Here is a 16,618-nt window from a genome sequence, read left to right as displayed (position 1 = left end):
ACGTATGCATGTTTATATTTTATAAGATGGATTATGGGGAACTTTATCTCCGTTCCCATCATTATATAAGTCAACATCGGCCAACCATACAGTATAGATTTCATATCTTCGTAGTATATCGCCTTCGTTCAAATCAGATTACGCATTATGTAAGGTTAAAAATTCTTCATATCATATATCAAAATACACCTCATCCAAAAAAATATATACACCTCATCACAGATGATGTTATATTAACAAACGTGTGCAATCAATTAATGTGATTTCACATGTTTTAATTGATTTTGTATATCCAACGTTGGTCTTGATATATATATATATATATATATATATATATATATGTTATAATCAATTTTTTCATAAAACCATTTTAATCGGTTCTGTTCGTATATTGTGGCTATACTAGTAATTAAATATCTTAAGTTTTTTTCTCTCCCAGGAAATAAAAAACATCATTAGCCAATTCCTCTTTTTAGAATGTTTGGTATTAACTAGAGTAAAATATGGATCTCTTGACTCATTGTTATTTTTCTCTAATATGATCTCTTATACGATCTCCCACGTGTTTTTCTTTTCCGAAGGGTATTCTCGTTTCATGTAAACTCCTAAGTTTGAATTGTATTAATTATCTTGAGATTCCTACTCGTAATCTCTCTATTGTACTAACAAAAAAAAATTCTCTCTATTATTGTATCTGGTCACTTGACTCTTTTATAAGAAATTTCATTTAATAAAAAAAGAAAGAAAAAATACCCTAAGTCCGGATAGAAAGCAACCGTATATGAATTCATACATATTGCCATTGCAGGGGTTATGAATTTGTGTTTTCTGTGAAAGTTGCAACTTTGATATATCTCAATATTTATTATTTTAATTTAGGGAAAATAGATGCTGATGATTCTCTTTATTTGATATTTATGAAGATCATGACGCATCAATCGACCTGTTTCCAGCTGAAGAAACTTATTTTAAAGCTACTAAACAATAAAAAAAACAAGTTAGTCGTGTGTTAAATTTTGTAACCAATTTGTAAAGATATATATATATATATATATGTTTATAATATCTGCTTTAGCCAAAAAAAAGAGTTTATAATATGTGGGTATCTCCATAACCTTACATATGTTTTGCAATGCGTGCATACGATAGAGATTCGTGAGAACCCAATTACATCAAAACAAACATATTAAAAAGGAACATAGTAACTAATGTTTTGAGGGGAAGGGAACAAGTGGACACAGAGGTTTATATATTTCACTGAAAAATAAATAAACTAACGCAAAAAGAAGGCCATTGTGCTTTAAATATAAGGTTCGTCGTTTGTGGCGACGTAGTGATTAACAAATCTTTTCACAGTTATTCATTTTTATAAAAATATGATGTGACACAACAATAAAAAACAGAGAGAGAAATTAGAATTTGATTTTTGTTTTTCCACAAATTTCCAAAAGAAGAAATATATAAATAGAAAAATAAAGCAAGAAGAATCTAACTTAAGAAAACGAAAATCTGAACAAGTAAATGGAATATAATGGCGCCTCTACTTCTCGCCGCGTAACGAGAGAGGTCGCGTCCGCGTGCTCCCTTCTAGAGATTCTTATTGGCTTTTTTTTTTTTTTCTACCTTGACCTTTTTGCATATTGCATTAGTGGCATATACAACACTTTTTTTTTTGGGTAAAAATACAATACATTGTTTCTATTACACAAACAAGATCACCAGATCGTAAACGATAACTATTTGATAAGCTTAGTTCATATGGTTTGATAATAATGAGTAAGCAGGCCAGCCTTGGGCATGAAATGTTTGTTTTTAACCTCAAACTTTAGGGTCCATAAAAGAAATGTTCCATCTAAAATAAATATTGTATAAATTAAAAAAAAAAATTATGCGAATTCTCATATATATATATATATATATATACTCTTAGTTCACTTCATTGTTTTGATTGTAAAGCAGAAATATTATTTTTCATTTTTTTTTCTAAAAATACCTCAAATTCTACTAGATACAACATAACTTTTGTTTTGACATCAAATATTAAGATTCCTAATCTTTAATTCAGAGTATACTGTATACGAGTATACGAATGGGTCATAATAAGTTTACTTTTCACGCATTGGTTATACATATCATGTTTGCATGGATGCATTGATCGTGGATACATAATTGGATTGTCTTACCAGTTAGCACAAACTATTCGATCGGTTTTCAAATGAGTTTGGTCTGAGTTTGTTAGAACACACACATATTAATAAGACACTTTTTGTTAGCTTAGGGAAAATTTGTTCTTGATTTATAGTTCTCCAAGGTCAAAGTTTATGGATCATTTTGTTCACCGGTGGTGTTGTTGTACAAAGCCTAAATTGTCAAATCGATTTTAACTAGTTGAGCTATATATCAATACTCAAATTTACTCTTCAGAAAGAAAAAAACACTACATTATACAAGACATGAAATCGTAACTTGATATATTTGATTTCAACCATCGAATATGTTTCTTTAATCAAATATTGATATTTTTGGAATCTATTTTGTTATATCTTAAGAAATTTGAGGAAGGATTAATTATTTGTGGGATGGAGATTTAAAGCAATTCATTTTGCGATATAAGAATATATGCATTAATTCTTTTTAGCCTATTCTAAGTTCTCTCATTTTCCAATTACTATTTTAGTTAACATGCTTTTCAAATTTAACGTGTCAAGTCTTTGTTAGAAATAGTGGACACTCTTTTTCTTGCATGTAGCTTATTTTCAAAGTATGAAAATCCATTGGTTGTGACAAAACAAAAATAACACTAAGACTGAAGTTTTTCACCATCTTTTTTTTTTTTCTTTTCAAATGAGCACTAAGACAAAATAACCACAACATGAATATAGGCTATACATCTCATCCATGACGTATATATGCAATACTCAGAGGCAGAGACCTTTGTGATGTTACATGAATTGTCTAAATTCACGTCGATGGATAATGATCAATAGTTTAAAATTAACAAAATCGAATTTCAAGTACTAATATATTACTATTAACCAAAAAAACAAGTAATAATTAAATCAATCACAAAAGAAAAGGGATAGAGATAGGGAGGGGAGGATACTGATAATTAAAGTGTATATTGCTTTAGCAAAACAGAATCGATAAAAAGAATCTTACAAATCCAGATGGAGCTCTCACAGTGGTTTATCTTATAGTATACATGCCACTCAGTATTTATATATGTTGTTATATGTACAGACTGAGACAAACAAATCATACCAGTCAAAAAATTATTTAGAAAGATACGTTTTATAGGAGTACAAATATCTTTCTATTAATTAGTATAACTCATCTTCTATATTGATTTCCGTTCTGATTTCTGAATTAGATTTGCTTTGATTGTCTTAATCTTTTCTGATAAAATTAGTTTCTGGACCGATATTTTCATGATTAACTTTAAAAGTTTTTTTTGGTAAACGTGTTAAGAATTAACTTTAAAAGTTGCAACCGTAAAATAAATATATGACAGCGGTAAAAATTATAACCCATTTCCTCACATTAATAAATTGAGTTAATTGTTCCATACTACAAAGTACATTAAATTTGAGACCCACAGTTTCTGAAATGCTCATTAGATGACCCGACAACAATCTATCTCAAGGACTAGCTAAGTAACAGGTTTGAGTTTTACAATTAATTGGTTCCGCGAAACATGAACGGAAGTTACCAAAACAAAGTTTAAGAAGAAAGAATATGAACGGAAGTTACCGAACTTGATTACGAACACATTTCGATCAATGTTAAGTAGAAAGCAATTTAGGTAAAAAGAACACCCCGGCCAAATAAGAAAATAGTATTTTATTGGGTCAAAAAAGTTCAGACTAAGTTCTTTTCTATTTTCTTCTTCTAAAATACAAAAAAAAAAAAAAATCTCCAAACACTAAGTTCATCTTTGGACCAATCAGATAGACTTTCAATCTGAATGAAAAGGGGGAGAAAGGGAATTAAAGCCGTGGGTTAAAACTTAAAACTAATTGTAAGAGATACCAATAAGAAAACAAAGTAACAGTTTAACTGAAACGAAAGGTTAACTGATAATTATATATGGTCGAAACAATATACAAATATAGAAAAAGATAACAATAAGAAAACAAATAGCAGTTTCACCGAAACGAAACGAAAGGTTAATTTAATTGATAATTATGGTCGAAACAATATACAAATATAAAAAACGCTTTGCAAAATGTGTACGTTTTAGATATAAAACAGTTATAAATAATAAAGATACTTAAAAAGAATTAGATACCTCTTTATAAAAATCAACATGTTTATTTTACCAAACAGAGGGAGAGAGAGATGGGGTTTCTAAATTATTTTGTATTTCAATTTCTAATCATGTGTTCTACTGAGCCACCTTTTCTAACTTTTTCGTATCACCTAGACGTCAGATTAGAAACAAAGGAAGCAGTTTTACCAATTAAAACCATGTCATTAGGAGATTATCAATTTTCTCCATCGTTAATGCTTTGTTCAATGGCTGCTTAGTATCGGGTTAATTAGAGTGGACTTTAAGTATTGCAAAACTTTCAGGTCAATAATAAGATCCCATAGATATTTATAGGGATCTGTAACGTATTTATATCAAAAATATGGAACCATTAAATCATAAAATAATTTGTCGTATGGAACACATACTTTTAACGGTATAAAAGTAATTTTGAATCAACTTGGAATCTTGTAACCATTCTTTTTCTTTGTTCAATAGCTCTATAATATATTTTGTTCAGTACCAAAAAAGTTTTTAATTTATTTCTTAAAATTTTAATTTGAAGCCATTAAAAGTGGAGGCCCCACCAGTCTTGCAAATTCAACTGTCCTCATCACTCCAAAACAATCAGCGTTCAGTATTGATCCACGCAACCACTGTTGTCTGTAAGTTTTTTTTCTTACTTGACAATTGACACTGTCTTTTGCCAAGTCAATAGGATTTTTTTTTTTTTACTTCATTTTCAATTAAGAATTCAAAGAATTTTTTTTTCCTTATTTCCTTCCAAAAAGAGTTTTTTTCTTTATACAGTAAAGAAAAATATTAGATAGTAAGAATCCTCTAAAAACACTATTTTTCTATTTATTTTTCATAAGAAATCTAATATAAAATGCTGAAAACCACGAGTTGCATTTACAAACGTTCCAAGAAGTTGACCAAAATACGCATACATTAACTGCCATAAATTAGTGTGCTTATTTGACATGCATACATTACACTTGCCGAAATTTACTTTAAAAAAAAAAAAAATTTGAAATCATACACACATATACATTAACTACCATAATAAAATTTTAATTAATTTGACCTTCAGAATTGTTAATGCTGGAAAACTTTACCAAATTCGATAGATTAGGAAATGTATATTAAAATGTGCTAAACAAGGAATGTTTTTTATAGGATAAGATAAGATAATTATTATACATTCATTGTTAAAGATAATTATTATACATTCCCTGATAATTAATATAATCTTAATATTAATATATATTTACTATATTATCGAATAGTATACATGAAAGGCTGAAACCTTAAAGAAATTCCCATTGAGCAAACTTTAAAATGCTGATGAATTTTGTTTGAATCACTAGCGTGGAAGATTCGGTCTGCAATCGATCTCTCTTGATTACTCCAGGTCAGACGAAAACAATCCCTCTGGATCAAATTTTGTTTGATTATAAATTATATATCTGATATCCGAATGATTCCTCTTTTCTCAATCTTCATCCTGTTCTTGTTCATAAGCCATGCTCTCAGAAAATATGATTTCCTCAAGATTTTATTTCTTTTTACGCGGATATAAAATTTCCTTTTTAACTCACTTGACCTAAGTGAAATGACATATTTACCCCTATAAGACCAAACATTAAAACAGAAACCGCTTTTTCCATTTTTCTTTCAAATTTTTCTTTTGCCATTACCCATAATACCAACTACAATTTCACAGCCAAGTGTCTCTATAAATACAGAGCACAATTAAACCATCTTTCCTCACACAAATCCTACAACACAATCTCACATAAATAATCACAAATAAAAATTGAATTTCGCGTCTCTGTTTATATACAAGAATCCTTCACATATATATTCAGTCTCAAAAACCAATGGGTCATGGTACGAACAGAGTAGAAGACATGTCGTCACCCAACAATGGAACCTCCGCAAACGCGAGAGAAACGATCGTGGAGATACACAGCGTTTGTCTACCGCCGAAGAAAACAGCGTTTCAGAAACTGAAAAAGCGCGTCGCTGATGTTTTCTTCCCGGATGATCCGTTAGAGAGGTTTAGGAACCAGACATGGAGAAACAAAGTGATCCTGGCTCTTCAAAGCGTGTTCCCGATATTCACATGGGGCTCTCACTACGATCTCAAGCTTTTTAGGTCCGATGTTATCTCTGGTCTCACCATTGCCAGTCTCGCCATTCCTCAGGTTACAAACTTCAAAATCTCTCCTTTTACTATGACTATGATTCTTTTCCTTTTTAATGTCTGGTTTTGATGTTTTTATTTCCTTTTCCAAAATTAGTTTTCTACTCTTTTTAAAAAGTTTGACGATATAAAAAAAAACATTATCCTACCAATTCGAAATTGTTTTACGATTCTTCTAATCTGGTTAAAAACAAAGAATTTGATTTTTTTTTTTTTTTTTAATTTTGGGATGATAATAAAAGGCGATATTATGTTGGTAGGATAATAAAGGCGTAATTGAAGAGATTTTGTCATGTAATCGTTGAGTAGTGTTGGGATGACTGGTTGGACTCAAAGAGTTTAAAACAAAAGAAAAAAAAAGTCTTTCTCTGTTTGTCTTTGTTTTGGACTATTTAATGTCATTCAATGTTTCAATAAACTTGAAACAGAATATTTTAATTTCGTTTGTTTCATAGTGGTTTCGCTGATGGCTCCTTTAATCAATGTTTTTTTTTCTTAAATTTGTATTTTTTGTGTTAATTAAGGCACGTTAATTAATTGTGAAAAATTCATGCAGGGAATCAGCTATGCCAAGCTAGCAAACTTGCCACCCATAGTTGGTCTTTGTAAGTATCGATCATCATCACCTAATTGCAGACTAATCAGTCTAATTAACTAACTCAAAGTTATCATTAATAAATTTGTGGGGGTTGCATGCAGATTCAAGCTTTGTGCCACCACTTGTATACTCAGTTCTTGGGAGTTCAAAACATCTTGCGGTTGGTCCTGTCTCAATAGCATCACTTGTGATGGGTTCAATGTTAAGTGAAAGTGTTTCTCCAACACAAGACTCAATTCTATATCTCAAGTTAGCCTTCACTTCAACTTTCTTTGCTGGTCTCTTCCAAGCCTCCCTTGGCCTTCTTAGGTACAAATCTATAATCTCTCTGAATTTTAATCAAAAAACTCAAAATTAATCTTTCGAATCTGCAATCGTCGTCGTCATGTGAAAGAATATGTAGTAAAGCCTCTTATTGCAGTTTAGTATTCTTAGTGTAGAATATATTCAGAGTTTGCTTAAGCCTCATTTGTTGAACTATCATTGAAAACGAAAGGAAAATTCGTCATGATGAATAGAGAGATTAATAACATTGTTATATGTAAAAAAGACCAAGATTCTATATAGTTTGATTTGATGGTGACAAGTGACATGTACTAATGTCGACCTCCCAAGATGCTTCGTTCTACTTAGTGGTTTCACTGTTTATTTTTTTTTCATGGTCAGCAACGTTGGATTAATATTTTATATTTTTTTCCATAAATTTAACTATTTTCTAAAAAAATTTCAGGCTGGGATTTGTGATTGACTTTTTGTCAAAGGCAACTTTGGTTGGTTTCACTGCTGGTGCTGCAGTGATTGTGTCACTTCAACAGCTCAAGGGTCTTCTTGGAATTGTTCATTTCACTGGCAAAATGCAATTCGTTCCTGTCATGTCATCTGTTTTCAACCATAAATCTGAAGTAAGTCAAACATTACTTTCCTCTTTAAACAGGCTATGAAGAATAAACCATAATGATCCCTTTATCTAATAATGTTACAACTACACAATTTCAGTGGTCTTGGGAAACTATTGTGATGGGGCTTGGCTTCTTGAGCATTCTTTTAATCACAAGACACATAGTAAGTACTTGTAAACTCAAGTTCTTTGCAACAGTAATTAACTGAGATCGGTTATTTAACATTTCTTGTTGTGTATTTTTTTTGCGAATATGTAGAGCATGAGGAAGCCAAAACTCTTCTGGATATCAGCTGCATCACCTTTGGTATCAGTTGTTATCTCAACTCTGCTTGTATTCCTCATCAGAAACAAGACCCATGCCATCTCTTTTGTAAGAACATTTTTAACCAGACTTGTGTTACTGTGTAGACTGAGATTGAGAAAACTAAGACTAAAGAGATTCACTCTATAATGCAGATTGGTCATCTACCAAAGGGTTTGAATCCACCTTCATCAAACATGTTGTACTTCAGTGGTACTCATCTTGCTCTAGCCATCAAGACCGGTATCATAACCGGCATTCTTTCTCTTACAGTAAGTTTTCCAAAACTTCCAGCTCCAACGTAAATTGCAGAGTTAAGTTATTAACTTTTGGAGCTCAATGTGATTTTTCAGGAAGGGATTGCTGTAGGGAGAACTTTTGCATCGCTAAAGAACTATCAAGTTAATGGGAACAAAGAAATGATGGCTATAGGTTTTATGAACATGGCTGGTTCTTGCACCTCTTGCTATATTACAACAGGTTTATAAACTAACTTGGAAACCAATCTCATTTACCTTGTGGCTCAGGGAACAATGTTTTTTGACGACTTCTGTTTATTGTTTTCTTTAGGGTCTTTCTCTAGATCTGCTGTAAACTACAATGCTGGAGCGAAAACAGCGGTTTCTAACATTGTGATGGCCTCGGCAGTTCTTGTGACCCTTTTGTTTCTGATGCCACTCTTCTACTACACTCCTAATTTGATCCTAGCCGCCATCATCTTAACTGCGGTGATAGGCCTCATTGATTATCAAGCGGCTTACAAGCTCTGGAAAGTAGACAAATTCGATTTCTTCACTTGCATGTGTTCCTTCTTTGGCGTTCTCTTCGTTTCTGTACCTCTTGGCCTAGCATAGCAGTGAGTGTACAACTATTCTTCAGTTCTGGTTTACTAAATTCTCAGATTGTTGTTATCTAGTTGATACTTCTGTACAGGTGGGAGTTTCGGTCTCAAGATCTTGTTGCACGTGACAGCCAAACACTTTAGAATTTGGAAATATCCAAGGGACTCAGATATATCAGAGTCTTAAGAGATACAGAGAAGCCTCAAGAATCCCTGGTTTCCTATTCTTGCCGTTGAATCTCCAATTTACTTCGCCAATAGCACTTACCTGCAAGAAAGGTCAGTTAAATAACTATCTTCGTACTAAATAACTTTCTTGATGATATGGTTTTGTGTTTGTTCTTATGGAAATGAGTTTATGGCTCTGTAGGATCTTGAGATGGACCAGGGAAGAGGAAACTCGGATAAAGGAGAACAATGGTAGTACCTTAAAATGCGTGATTCTTGACATGACAGGTAACTTCTGTTCCCATCTGAGATATGATCATGAATTTTTGATTCATCTTCTTTACTTATGCCTATCCTTTTTTGGAATTATTTCAGCTGTTTCGTCCATAGACACAAGCGGGATTGAAGCGGTGTTTGAACTTAGGAGGAGGCTGGAAAAGCAATCACTTCAGGTTAGACCTCTACCTTTAAACAAAGATCATACCTTATGAGAGGAAAACACGCTAATTTTATGTTTTCACTTGTTCAAATAGCTTGTGCTGGTGAATCCTGTGGGGAGTGTTATGGAAAAGCTACACAAATCCAAGATCATTGAGTCACTAGGGCTGAGTGGACTTTATCTAACAGTTGGTGAAGCTGTGGCTGATCTCTCATCAACATGGAAAGCTCAGGGCCAGCCATGAAATAAAGCAGCCTCTTATATATATGAGAACTTTGAACTTCTAATGGTCAGAATTTGAGAACTTTTCCTGGATGGTTGTTTCTGAAGACAAAGCAGCCTCTTGAGAAACAATTTTTGGTGCTAGCCGTGTAACTCCTTGAGGAAGCTTCGGTTTTAGTTGTATAATAAATGTAATTTCAGCTTTAACATATCGATATGAAATCATAACTTAGACATGAATAGCCCGACGCAAAGCATTGATCTTCTCACTCTATATTTCCTATCTTCATTGAAGGAATGATCTCAACGATAAAACTCTGGAGCCATCTGCCTCTTGTCAAAATTTACACAAAGATTTAATACTGGTTACAAATAAAAGATTAGAGTTATATGATAAGAGAAGCAAGCTCTGGTCATGATGACCTTGTCTCTTCAAGAACTGGTACTGCTCTTTCTCCTCCTGACAACTTTCTTCACAGTAACCTTATCGCCGTTCTTCTCTTTGTCGTCTGTACTTTTTACAGCTTTAACAGAATTTGGTTGGCTCCTCATGCGCAGTATCTCTCCCTTTGCAGAGCCCAAGTCCTCCTCGAGCTTCTTCACTTTCTTCTCTAGCGTTTCCCTCTCTTTTCCCAGACTTAGCACGAGGATATGTGCGTCTTCCACGTTTTCCTTGGCTTCTTTTGATGCGTTCTTTGCCTCTTCTAGTGATCTTTGCAGCACTTCTTTCTCGTCTTCCAAGCTTGAGACAAGGGTATTCACCTTCTCAAACTCTCGTGACAGTGTCGATGTGTTCTTGTTCATCTCATCTAAGGAATTTACTGCTTCTTCGAGGTCTGTTTCAAGTGATTTCCTCGCCTCCTTGTCCATCAACATCTGCTTTTCCATTGCTTTCACCTCATTGTTCAATGCCAAAACCGTCTTTTTCTCCTCTTCCAATTCCTTGTTAGTGGTTTCAGCTTTCTTGTAAATCTCCACTAGTTCCTTCTGGAGGCTCTGGTTCTTGACAGAAGATTCTTCGAGTTCATGAGTCAGTCCCTCAAGCTTGTCTCTAGCTTTCTTCAGAAGATCTTTCTCCACTGCAAGTTCGCTAGTCAAAATCTCACCGTTTCGTTTTGCCTCGTCAAGGTTACTTTCATATCTTTCCTTAGCTTTATCAAACTCTGCGTGAACTACAGAGAGCTCTGATTCAAACTTTGAACACAAAGCTCTCGATTCATCAAGCAGCTTTTCCAGGTCAGAGACACGATCTCGAGATGCCTGAAGTGTTTTCTTTGTTCCTTCAAGTTCATGCCTCAAATTTTGTACATTAGTTAGTTCTATATCCAGCATCCTCTTCGAGTCTTCATACTTCTCAGTAAAGTCAACAACTTTCTCTTTATTCTCATTCACATCATTTAGCGCATGATCCAGCTTCTCCTTGAGCTGCAGAATCTCCTGTTCTTTCCTGCTTATGAGCTCCGCATCAGCAGCTGCTCGCGTTTCAGAGGTCGATTGGAAAGCGCTGTAATCTTTTGAAACATCATCAAGCTTTTGGATATAACTCTCTTTCTCATCAACTAAAGTCTTTGTGCTCGTGTTTAACTCCTCAATGGCGGAATTCTTCGAGTCCAATTCAGTCTGGCTTCTTGTGACTTCTTCCTTGAGCTGTTTGATTTCTGATTTTGCTTCAGCAAGATCTCGGACAGTTTGAGTGTAAGTAGAGTTGAGATTCTTCAGCTCTGCTTCTTTTTCAGCCAGTGATGTGCTAATACGTTGAGTTTTTTCTTCATTATCTTTCAGCTCCAAACTAAGCAAGTTGATCCGATCTTGTAGCCCCTCAACCAAATCAAGCTTTTCTCTGAGCTCTGTTTCAAGTGCCTTTTTGTCTTCGCCAGCCTTTGACAGATTATATTGTAGACTTTCGATTTGTACTCTAAGCTCCTTACATAAGTTCTTTTCGCTGCTTAGCTCCCGGCCTAATCCTGCCACTACATTCTTTGCAGAATTCAACTGGTTGATCAATGACAATTGTTCTTCTTTCGACTTTTTTTGTTCCTTGTTCCGCTCTTCCTCCTCACGCTGCAGTCTTGCTTCAATGTCTTTCTCCTTCAAAATTAGAGCTCTTTCTTTGTCTCTCAACTGGTTCTTTAGCTGTAAGTCAAGGTTATCCGTAGCTTAAGAAAAAGAGGATGAAATCCAGCAGAGTATATGTTCATAACCTTCAGAAAGTTAAAGAAGTTCAAACTAAATGATAAAACATTCTGCCACAAGACCTGTAATGAGAGAATTCAAAGGCCAACAAGAGCATTCTGCCACAATTGATAAGCAAATAAAGGCGAGTAGCAGAGTAGCTTACAGATTCGATGGTTTCTTCAGCAGTTTTCGTATCTTGCCGAGCCAGTGCATAGAGAGCACCAAGAACACCAGCACTAAAAATGCCAAGACCATTTAAGAGAGACAGAAGTGGGTTTGGGGATGTTCCTTCACTTACTGCAACCTATTAACCAAAGCAATACTGATTTAGTTTAAACGCTTATAGCACTTAAAAAAACATATTGTTTCTCAAAAAATGGATGCAAGGAGGTTTCAGAATTCAACTTAGAAGATCTAAGAGAGTTTTAAAAAACCTCAGTTCCTTGGTTAAGCTTTGATGTCTTTATCTCATTGTCGTCTCCTGAGATTAGAAAAAAAAAATGAACAATTGATGGCAGTAATGATTAATGAAAGACAGCAATAAGCAAATTTGAGCATTCTCATACACTATGTAGACATTAAGAGAGTAATCACGAAATTAAAAAGGAAGAAGAAGAATAAAAGAACTAACTTTCATCCGCCATAGCCGGCGATCGACATTGCAAAAACGGAAGAACGGAGATACCCACAAGAACAAAAGCTCTCCTATCAACGGAAGCAGAGTCTTCGTTTGCATCTTGGCGGCGTAGAGAAGCCGATGGTGGTCGGCGACGCTTGAACTTGGCGGCATTGCTGGAGCAGAGAAGCACGAACTGCGACGGAGAAGAAGAAGAAGAAGAAGAAGAAGAAGGAGATGGGAGGAATCGAGAGTGGAGAGGAGTAGATGGGGCGAAGCAAGAGCCTCCAATCAGGAAACCCATCTCTTCGCCGTGAATTATTTGGAGATTGGAAATGTGTGGCAAATGGCAAATCCTAAAATCACCCAAGGAAAAAAAAGAGGAGCTTTTTTTGTCAGCTAAAAAGAGCTTCCTTTGTGTTGTGTACTGTATGTGACCTCGGCAAAATCCCAAAGAAGAAAAAGAAAAATGTTATGCTAAGAAATTCAGAATTATTTCCTTCGATCTCAAGTAAACAAATAGGATCTATTCATCGTAAATTCCTAAAAACAATGTTGGAAAAACGAAATTGGGAAATCAAAGATCGAACATTTTCATTTGGAGGCAATGGCAATTTCTGCAATTTTCGAGTAGTTCGGTGATTTGTGATGATATTAACCAATGAAAACTAGCCACCTAAAGGCTTTACCGCCTCGTCATCCTCTCTTTATCTTTAAGAAAACACGTGATGCTCACGTGCGTCTTCTTCAACTTCAAGTCTCTGACCCTAATGATTTTTTTGTCTGAAAGCTAAAACCACCGACGGCGACTTGAAATCCCGATCTTTGGACGCCGGAAGTAGCCGCCACCGGATGAATAAAATTCGTGAAACTGTTGCATATAAAACCCGTTTATGAAGATGGTTTTTATATCGGCTCGATCCATTTTCGTGAAGCGACGCGTCTCAACTCTACCTCACCTCTCTCAGAGATTTAAACAAACAGGTAATCAGCACACTTTGTTCCTCTTACTCTTGTTCGCCGATAAGTAAATCGCCTTGTCGAGATTCATGGTTTTTGACCCAAAGTCTTAATTTTTATCCATGTGTGTTTCTGAAATTAGCAGAAAATGAGATTGTTCAGATGTTTAGTATTCCGAATCCTGAGGAATCTGAGAAGCCGCAAGAGAAATGGAAATTATCTAGAAGAGATCCGTCAGTGCGGATGTTGGATGAGAGATTCATAAGGATACTGAAAATCTTCAAATGGGGACCTGATGCTGAGAAAGCTTTGGAGGTGCTTAAACTGAGAGTTGATCATCGACTAGTTCGTTCGATTCTTGAGATAGACGTTGAGATTAATGTCAAGATTCAGTTTTTCAAGTGGGCTGGTAAAAGAAGAAACTTTCAACACGATTCCTCCACTTACATGTCCTTGATACGTTGCCTAGAAGAAGCTAGGCTTTATGGTGAAATGTATAGAACGATACAAGAGGTGGTCCGTAACACATATGTTAGCGTCAGCCCATCGGTACTCTCTGAGCTTGTGAAAGCATTGGGGCGAGCTAAGATGGTGAGCAAAGCTTTGTCGGTTTTTTACCAAGCCAAAGGACGCAAGTGCAAACCAACGTCGAGCACTTACAACTCAGTTATTCTGATGTTGATGCAAGAAAGACAGCACGAGAAAGTCCATGAGGTTTACACTGAGATGTGTAACGAAGGTGATTGTTTCCCGGACACGATTACTTACTCTGCGCTTATATCCTCGTATGGTAAATTAAGTCGTGATGAGTCTGCGATTAGCTTGTTTGATGAGATGAGGGATAACGGTTTGCAGCCTACCGAGAAGATATACACTACGTTGCTGGGAATATACTTTAAAGTGGGTAAAGTTGAGAAAGCTTTAGATCTTTTCGAGGAGATGAAAAGAGCAGGTTGCTCGCCGACTGTTTATACTTACACAGAAATGATAAAGGGACTTGGTAAAGCAGGGAGGGTAGAAGAAGCATATGGTTTATATAAGGACATTCTTAGAGATGGATTGACTCCTGATGTTGTGTTCTTAAACAATCTGATGAACATTTTAGGCAAAGTGGGTCGAGTGGAGGAACTGACTAATGTCTTCAGCGAGATGGGAAGGTGGAGATGTACACCAACTGTTATTTCATACAATACCGTGATCAAAGCTCTGTTTGATTCTAAAGCATCTGTTTCGGAAGTGAGTTCTTGGTTTGATAAGATGAAGGCAGACGGTGTTTCTCCTAGTGAGTTCACTTACTCGATCCTTATAGATGGTTACTGTAAAACAAACAGAGTGGAGAAAGCTCTGTTGCTTCTTGAAGAGATGGATGAGAAAGGCTTTCCACCTTGTCCTGCAGCGTATTGCAGCCTCATAAACGCTCTTGGAAAGGCGAAAAGAAATGAAGCAGCGAATGAGCTGTTTAAAGAGCTAAAAGAGAATTACGGGAATGTAAGTTCTCGAGTATACGCCGTGATGATCAAACAGTTGGGGAAATGTGGGAAGCTAAGTGAAGCTGTAGATCTCTTCAATGAGATGAAGAGCCAAGGAAGCGGTCCTGATGTTTATGCTTACAACGCGCTCATGTCAGGAATGGTGAAAGCTGGTATGATAAACGAAGCTAACTCGTTGCTTAGGAAGATGGAAGAAAACGGTTGCAGGGCGGATTTAAACACGCATAATATCATCCTCAATGGGTTTGCAAGAACAGGTGTGCCAAAGCGGGCTATAGATATGTTTCAAAATATGAAGCTTTCTGGTATGAAGCCTGATGGTGTCACTTACAATACTCTTCTTGGATGTTTTGCACATGCTGGAATGTTTGAAGAAGCTGCAAGAATGATGAAAGAGATGAAAGATAAAGGCTTTGTGTATGATGCAATCACTTATTCATCGATACTTGATGCTGTTGGCAATGTGGATCATGTTAAAGATGTTTCATCTTTGTAACCCAAATAAAACTCAAGTAGAAGTTGCAAAAAAATTACTACTCTGTTCCATCATATGAAAACCATTTTAAAACACCGAGAAACCAACAAAGTAGAAGAATTTGCCACAACAGATTCAACTAACCAAAATATGCTGGAGCAAATGTAAAACCTTTGAGCTCTCTAAATCTAAACTCAACAGGGTTTAGGCCTGCAGGAACATACTTCAGTATCTCCGGGCAAGTAACGAGTCACTGTCTGGAACGATTTTTTCTGGTTACCATCTGAAGGGTCATTGGCTTCAAATGTCATGTAGATGGTGACTGCAGCAGATGGATGATAATTTGCTCTTGACACCTGAACAAATTCCAAGCTTGTGCCCTACCACCTCCATAAAGAACCAACCAATATGAGAATCCGTAAGTAAATCACTAAACAATGAACAAAAAACGTATGTACAAACCATGTTTTCTTTGTAGTAGGAGATAGCCATCTCGGACAATCTGTTGAGCAAAGCTCTGTTTGTGTCAGGCTCTGCAACCAGGGTACTGCTGTCGAGATCCGCAGCTCCGGCACCGAATGTGTGACGGAGTTTCGTGAAGTCCACATCAAAACCCTGAAACAATAAAGAGAAGAATCATTCATCATAAATCAAATAGATTGTTTGATTAATCAACAAAGAGAGAAAGAAGATCGAGATCCCCTAACATCTCCCCACTCTTCATCAAAGAGTCGAAGGTCCTCTGACAAATTATCCCACTCATCATCATCAGAATCAAATTCTTCCTCGCTGCACTCATCATCATCAGAATCAAATTCTTCCTCGCTGCACTCATCATCATCAGAATCAACTTCTTCCTCGCTGCACTCATCATCATCAGAATCATCTTCTTCCTCGCTGCTTGGCGGCTCCTCTAGTTTCGGACTTTTAGGGGACGGAGGCTTCGGTCCCTCACTCTCATTCGCTGAACTCAT

General features: G+C 35.6%; 4 protein-coding genes across 5 annotated transcripts; 2 read left to right on the top strand and 2 right to left on the bottom strand.

Annotated features, from left to right (window-relative positions):
* The first annotated feature begins 6,016 nt into the window (after nt 1–6,016).
* On the top strand, nt 6,017–10,168 carry LOC18025095 (probable sulfate transporter 3.4). Its single transcript, XM_024160006.1, is given in 15 exon segments — nt 6,017–6,459; nt 7,015–7,063; nt 7,158–7,365; nt 7,787–7,958; nt 8,053–8,118; nt 8,214–8,327; nt 8,414–8,530; nt 8,612–8,738; nt 8,829–9,136; nt 9,212–9,228; nt 9,230–9,318; nt 9,321–9,378; nt 9,470–9,555; nt 9,643–9,719; nt 9,801–10,168. Coding segments are annotated over 15 exon segments (1,965 nt in total). The 5' UTR covers nt 6,017–6,132; the 3' UTR covers nt 9,951–10,168.
* Nucleotides 10,169–10,185: 17 nt separating this feature from the next.
* Nucleotides 10,186–13,275, bottom strand: LOC18025094 (MAR-binding filament-like protein 1). The gene is made up of 4 exons (XM_006406827.2): nt 12,735–13,275; nt 12,538–12,584; nt 12,267–12,407; nt 10,186–12,061 (listed from the first exon to the last, which is right to left on the bottom strand). The coding sequence occupies exons 1-4, from the start codon at nt 13,021–13,023 to the stop codon at nt 10,361–10,363; spliced, it is 2,178 nt and encodes a 725-aa protein (XP_006406890.1). The 5' UTR covers nt 13,024–13,275; the 3' UTR covers nt 10,186–10,360.
* Nucleotides 13,276–13,506: 231 nt separating this feature from the next.
* Nucleotides 13,507–15,705, top strand: LOC18025093 (pentatricopeptide repeat-containing protein At3g16010). 2 transcript variants are annotated; one of them, XM_006406826.2, is made up of 2 exons: nt 13,507–13,703; nt 13,825–15,705. In XM_006406826.2, the coding sequence occupies exons 1-2, from the start codon at nt 13,613–13,615 to the stop codon at nt 15,663–15,665; spliced, it is 1,932 nt and encodes a 643-aa protein (XP_006406889.2). In that variant the 5' UTR covers nt 13,507–13,612; the 3' UTR covers nt 15,666–15,705. The 2 variants fall into 2 exon arrangements, with proteins under 2 accessions (XP_006406889.2, XP_024014840.1); XM_024159072.1 differs by having other exon boundaries at nt 13,525–13,703; nt 13,822–15,705.
* Nucleotides 15,706–15,838: 133 nt separating this feature from the next.
* On the bottom strand, nt 15,839–16,618 carry LOC112088928 (serine-aspartate repeat-containing protein F-like). The gene is made up of 3 exons (XM_024159480.1): nt 16,352–16,618; nt 16,107–16,259; nt 15,839–16,024 (listed from the first exon to the last, which is right to left on the bottom strand). Exons 1-3 carry the CDS (start codon nt 16,616–16,618, stop codon nt 15,839–15,841), a joined length of 606 nt encoding a protein of 201 aa, XP_024015248.1.

This window comes from Eutrema salsugineum, unplaced genomic scaffold, assembly GCF_000478725.1.
Source record: "Eutrema salsugineum unplaced genomic scaffold, Eutsalg1_0 scaffold_13, whole genome shotgun sequence".
In the NCBI taxonomy this organism is placed as follows: domain Eukaryota; kingdom Viridiplantae; phylum Streptophyta; class Magnoliopsida; order Brassicales; family Brassicaceae; genus Eutrema; species Eutrema salsugineum.
This window is presented reverse-complemented; position numbering and strand designations above follow the sequence as displayed.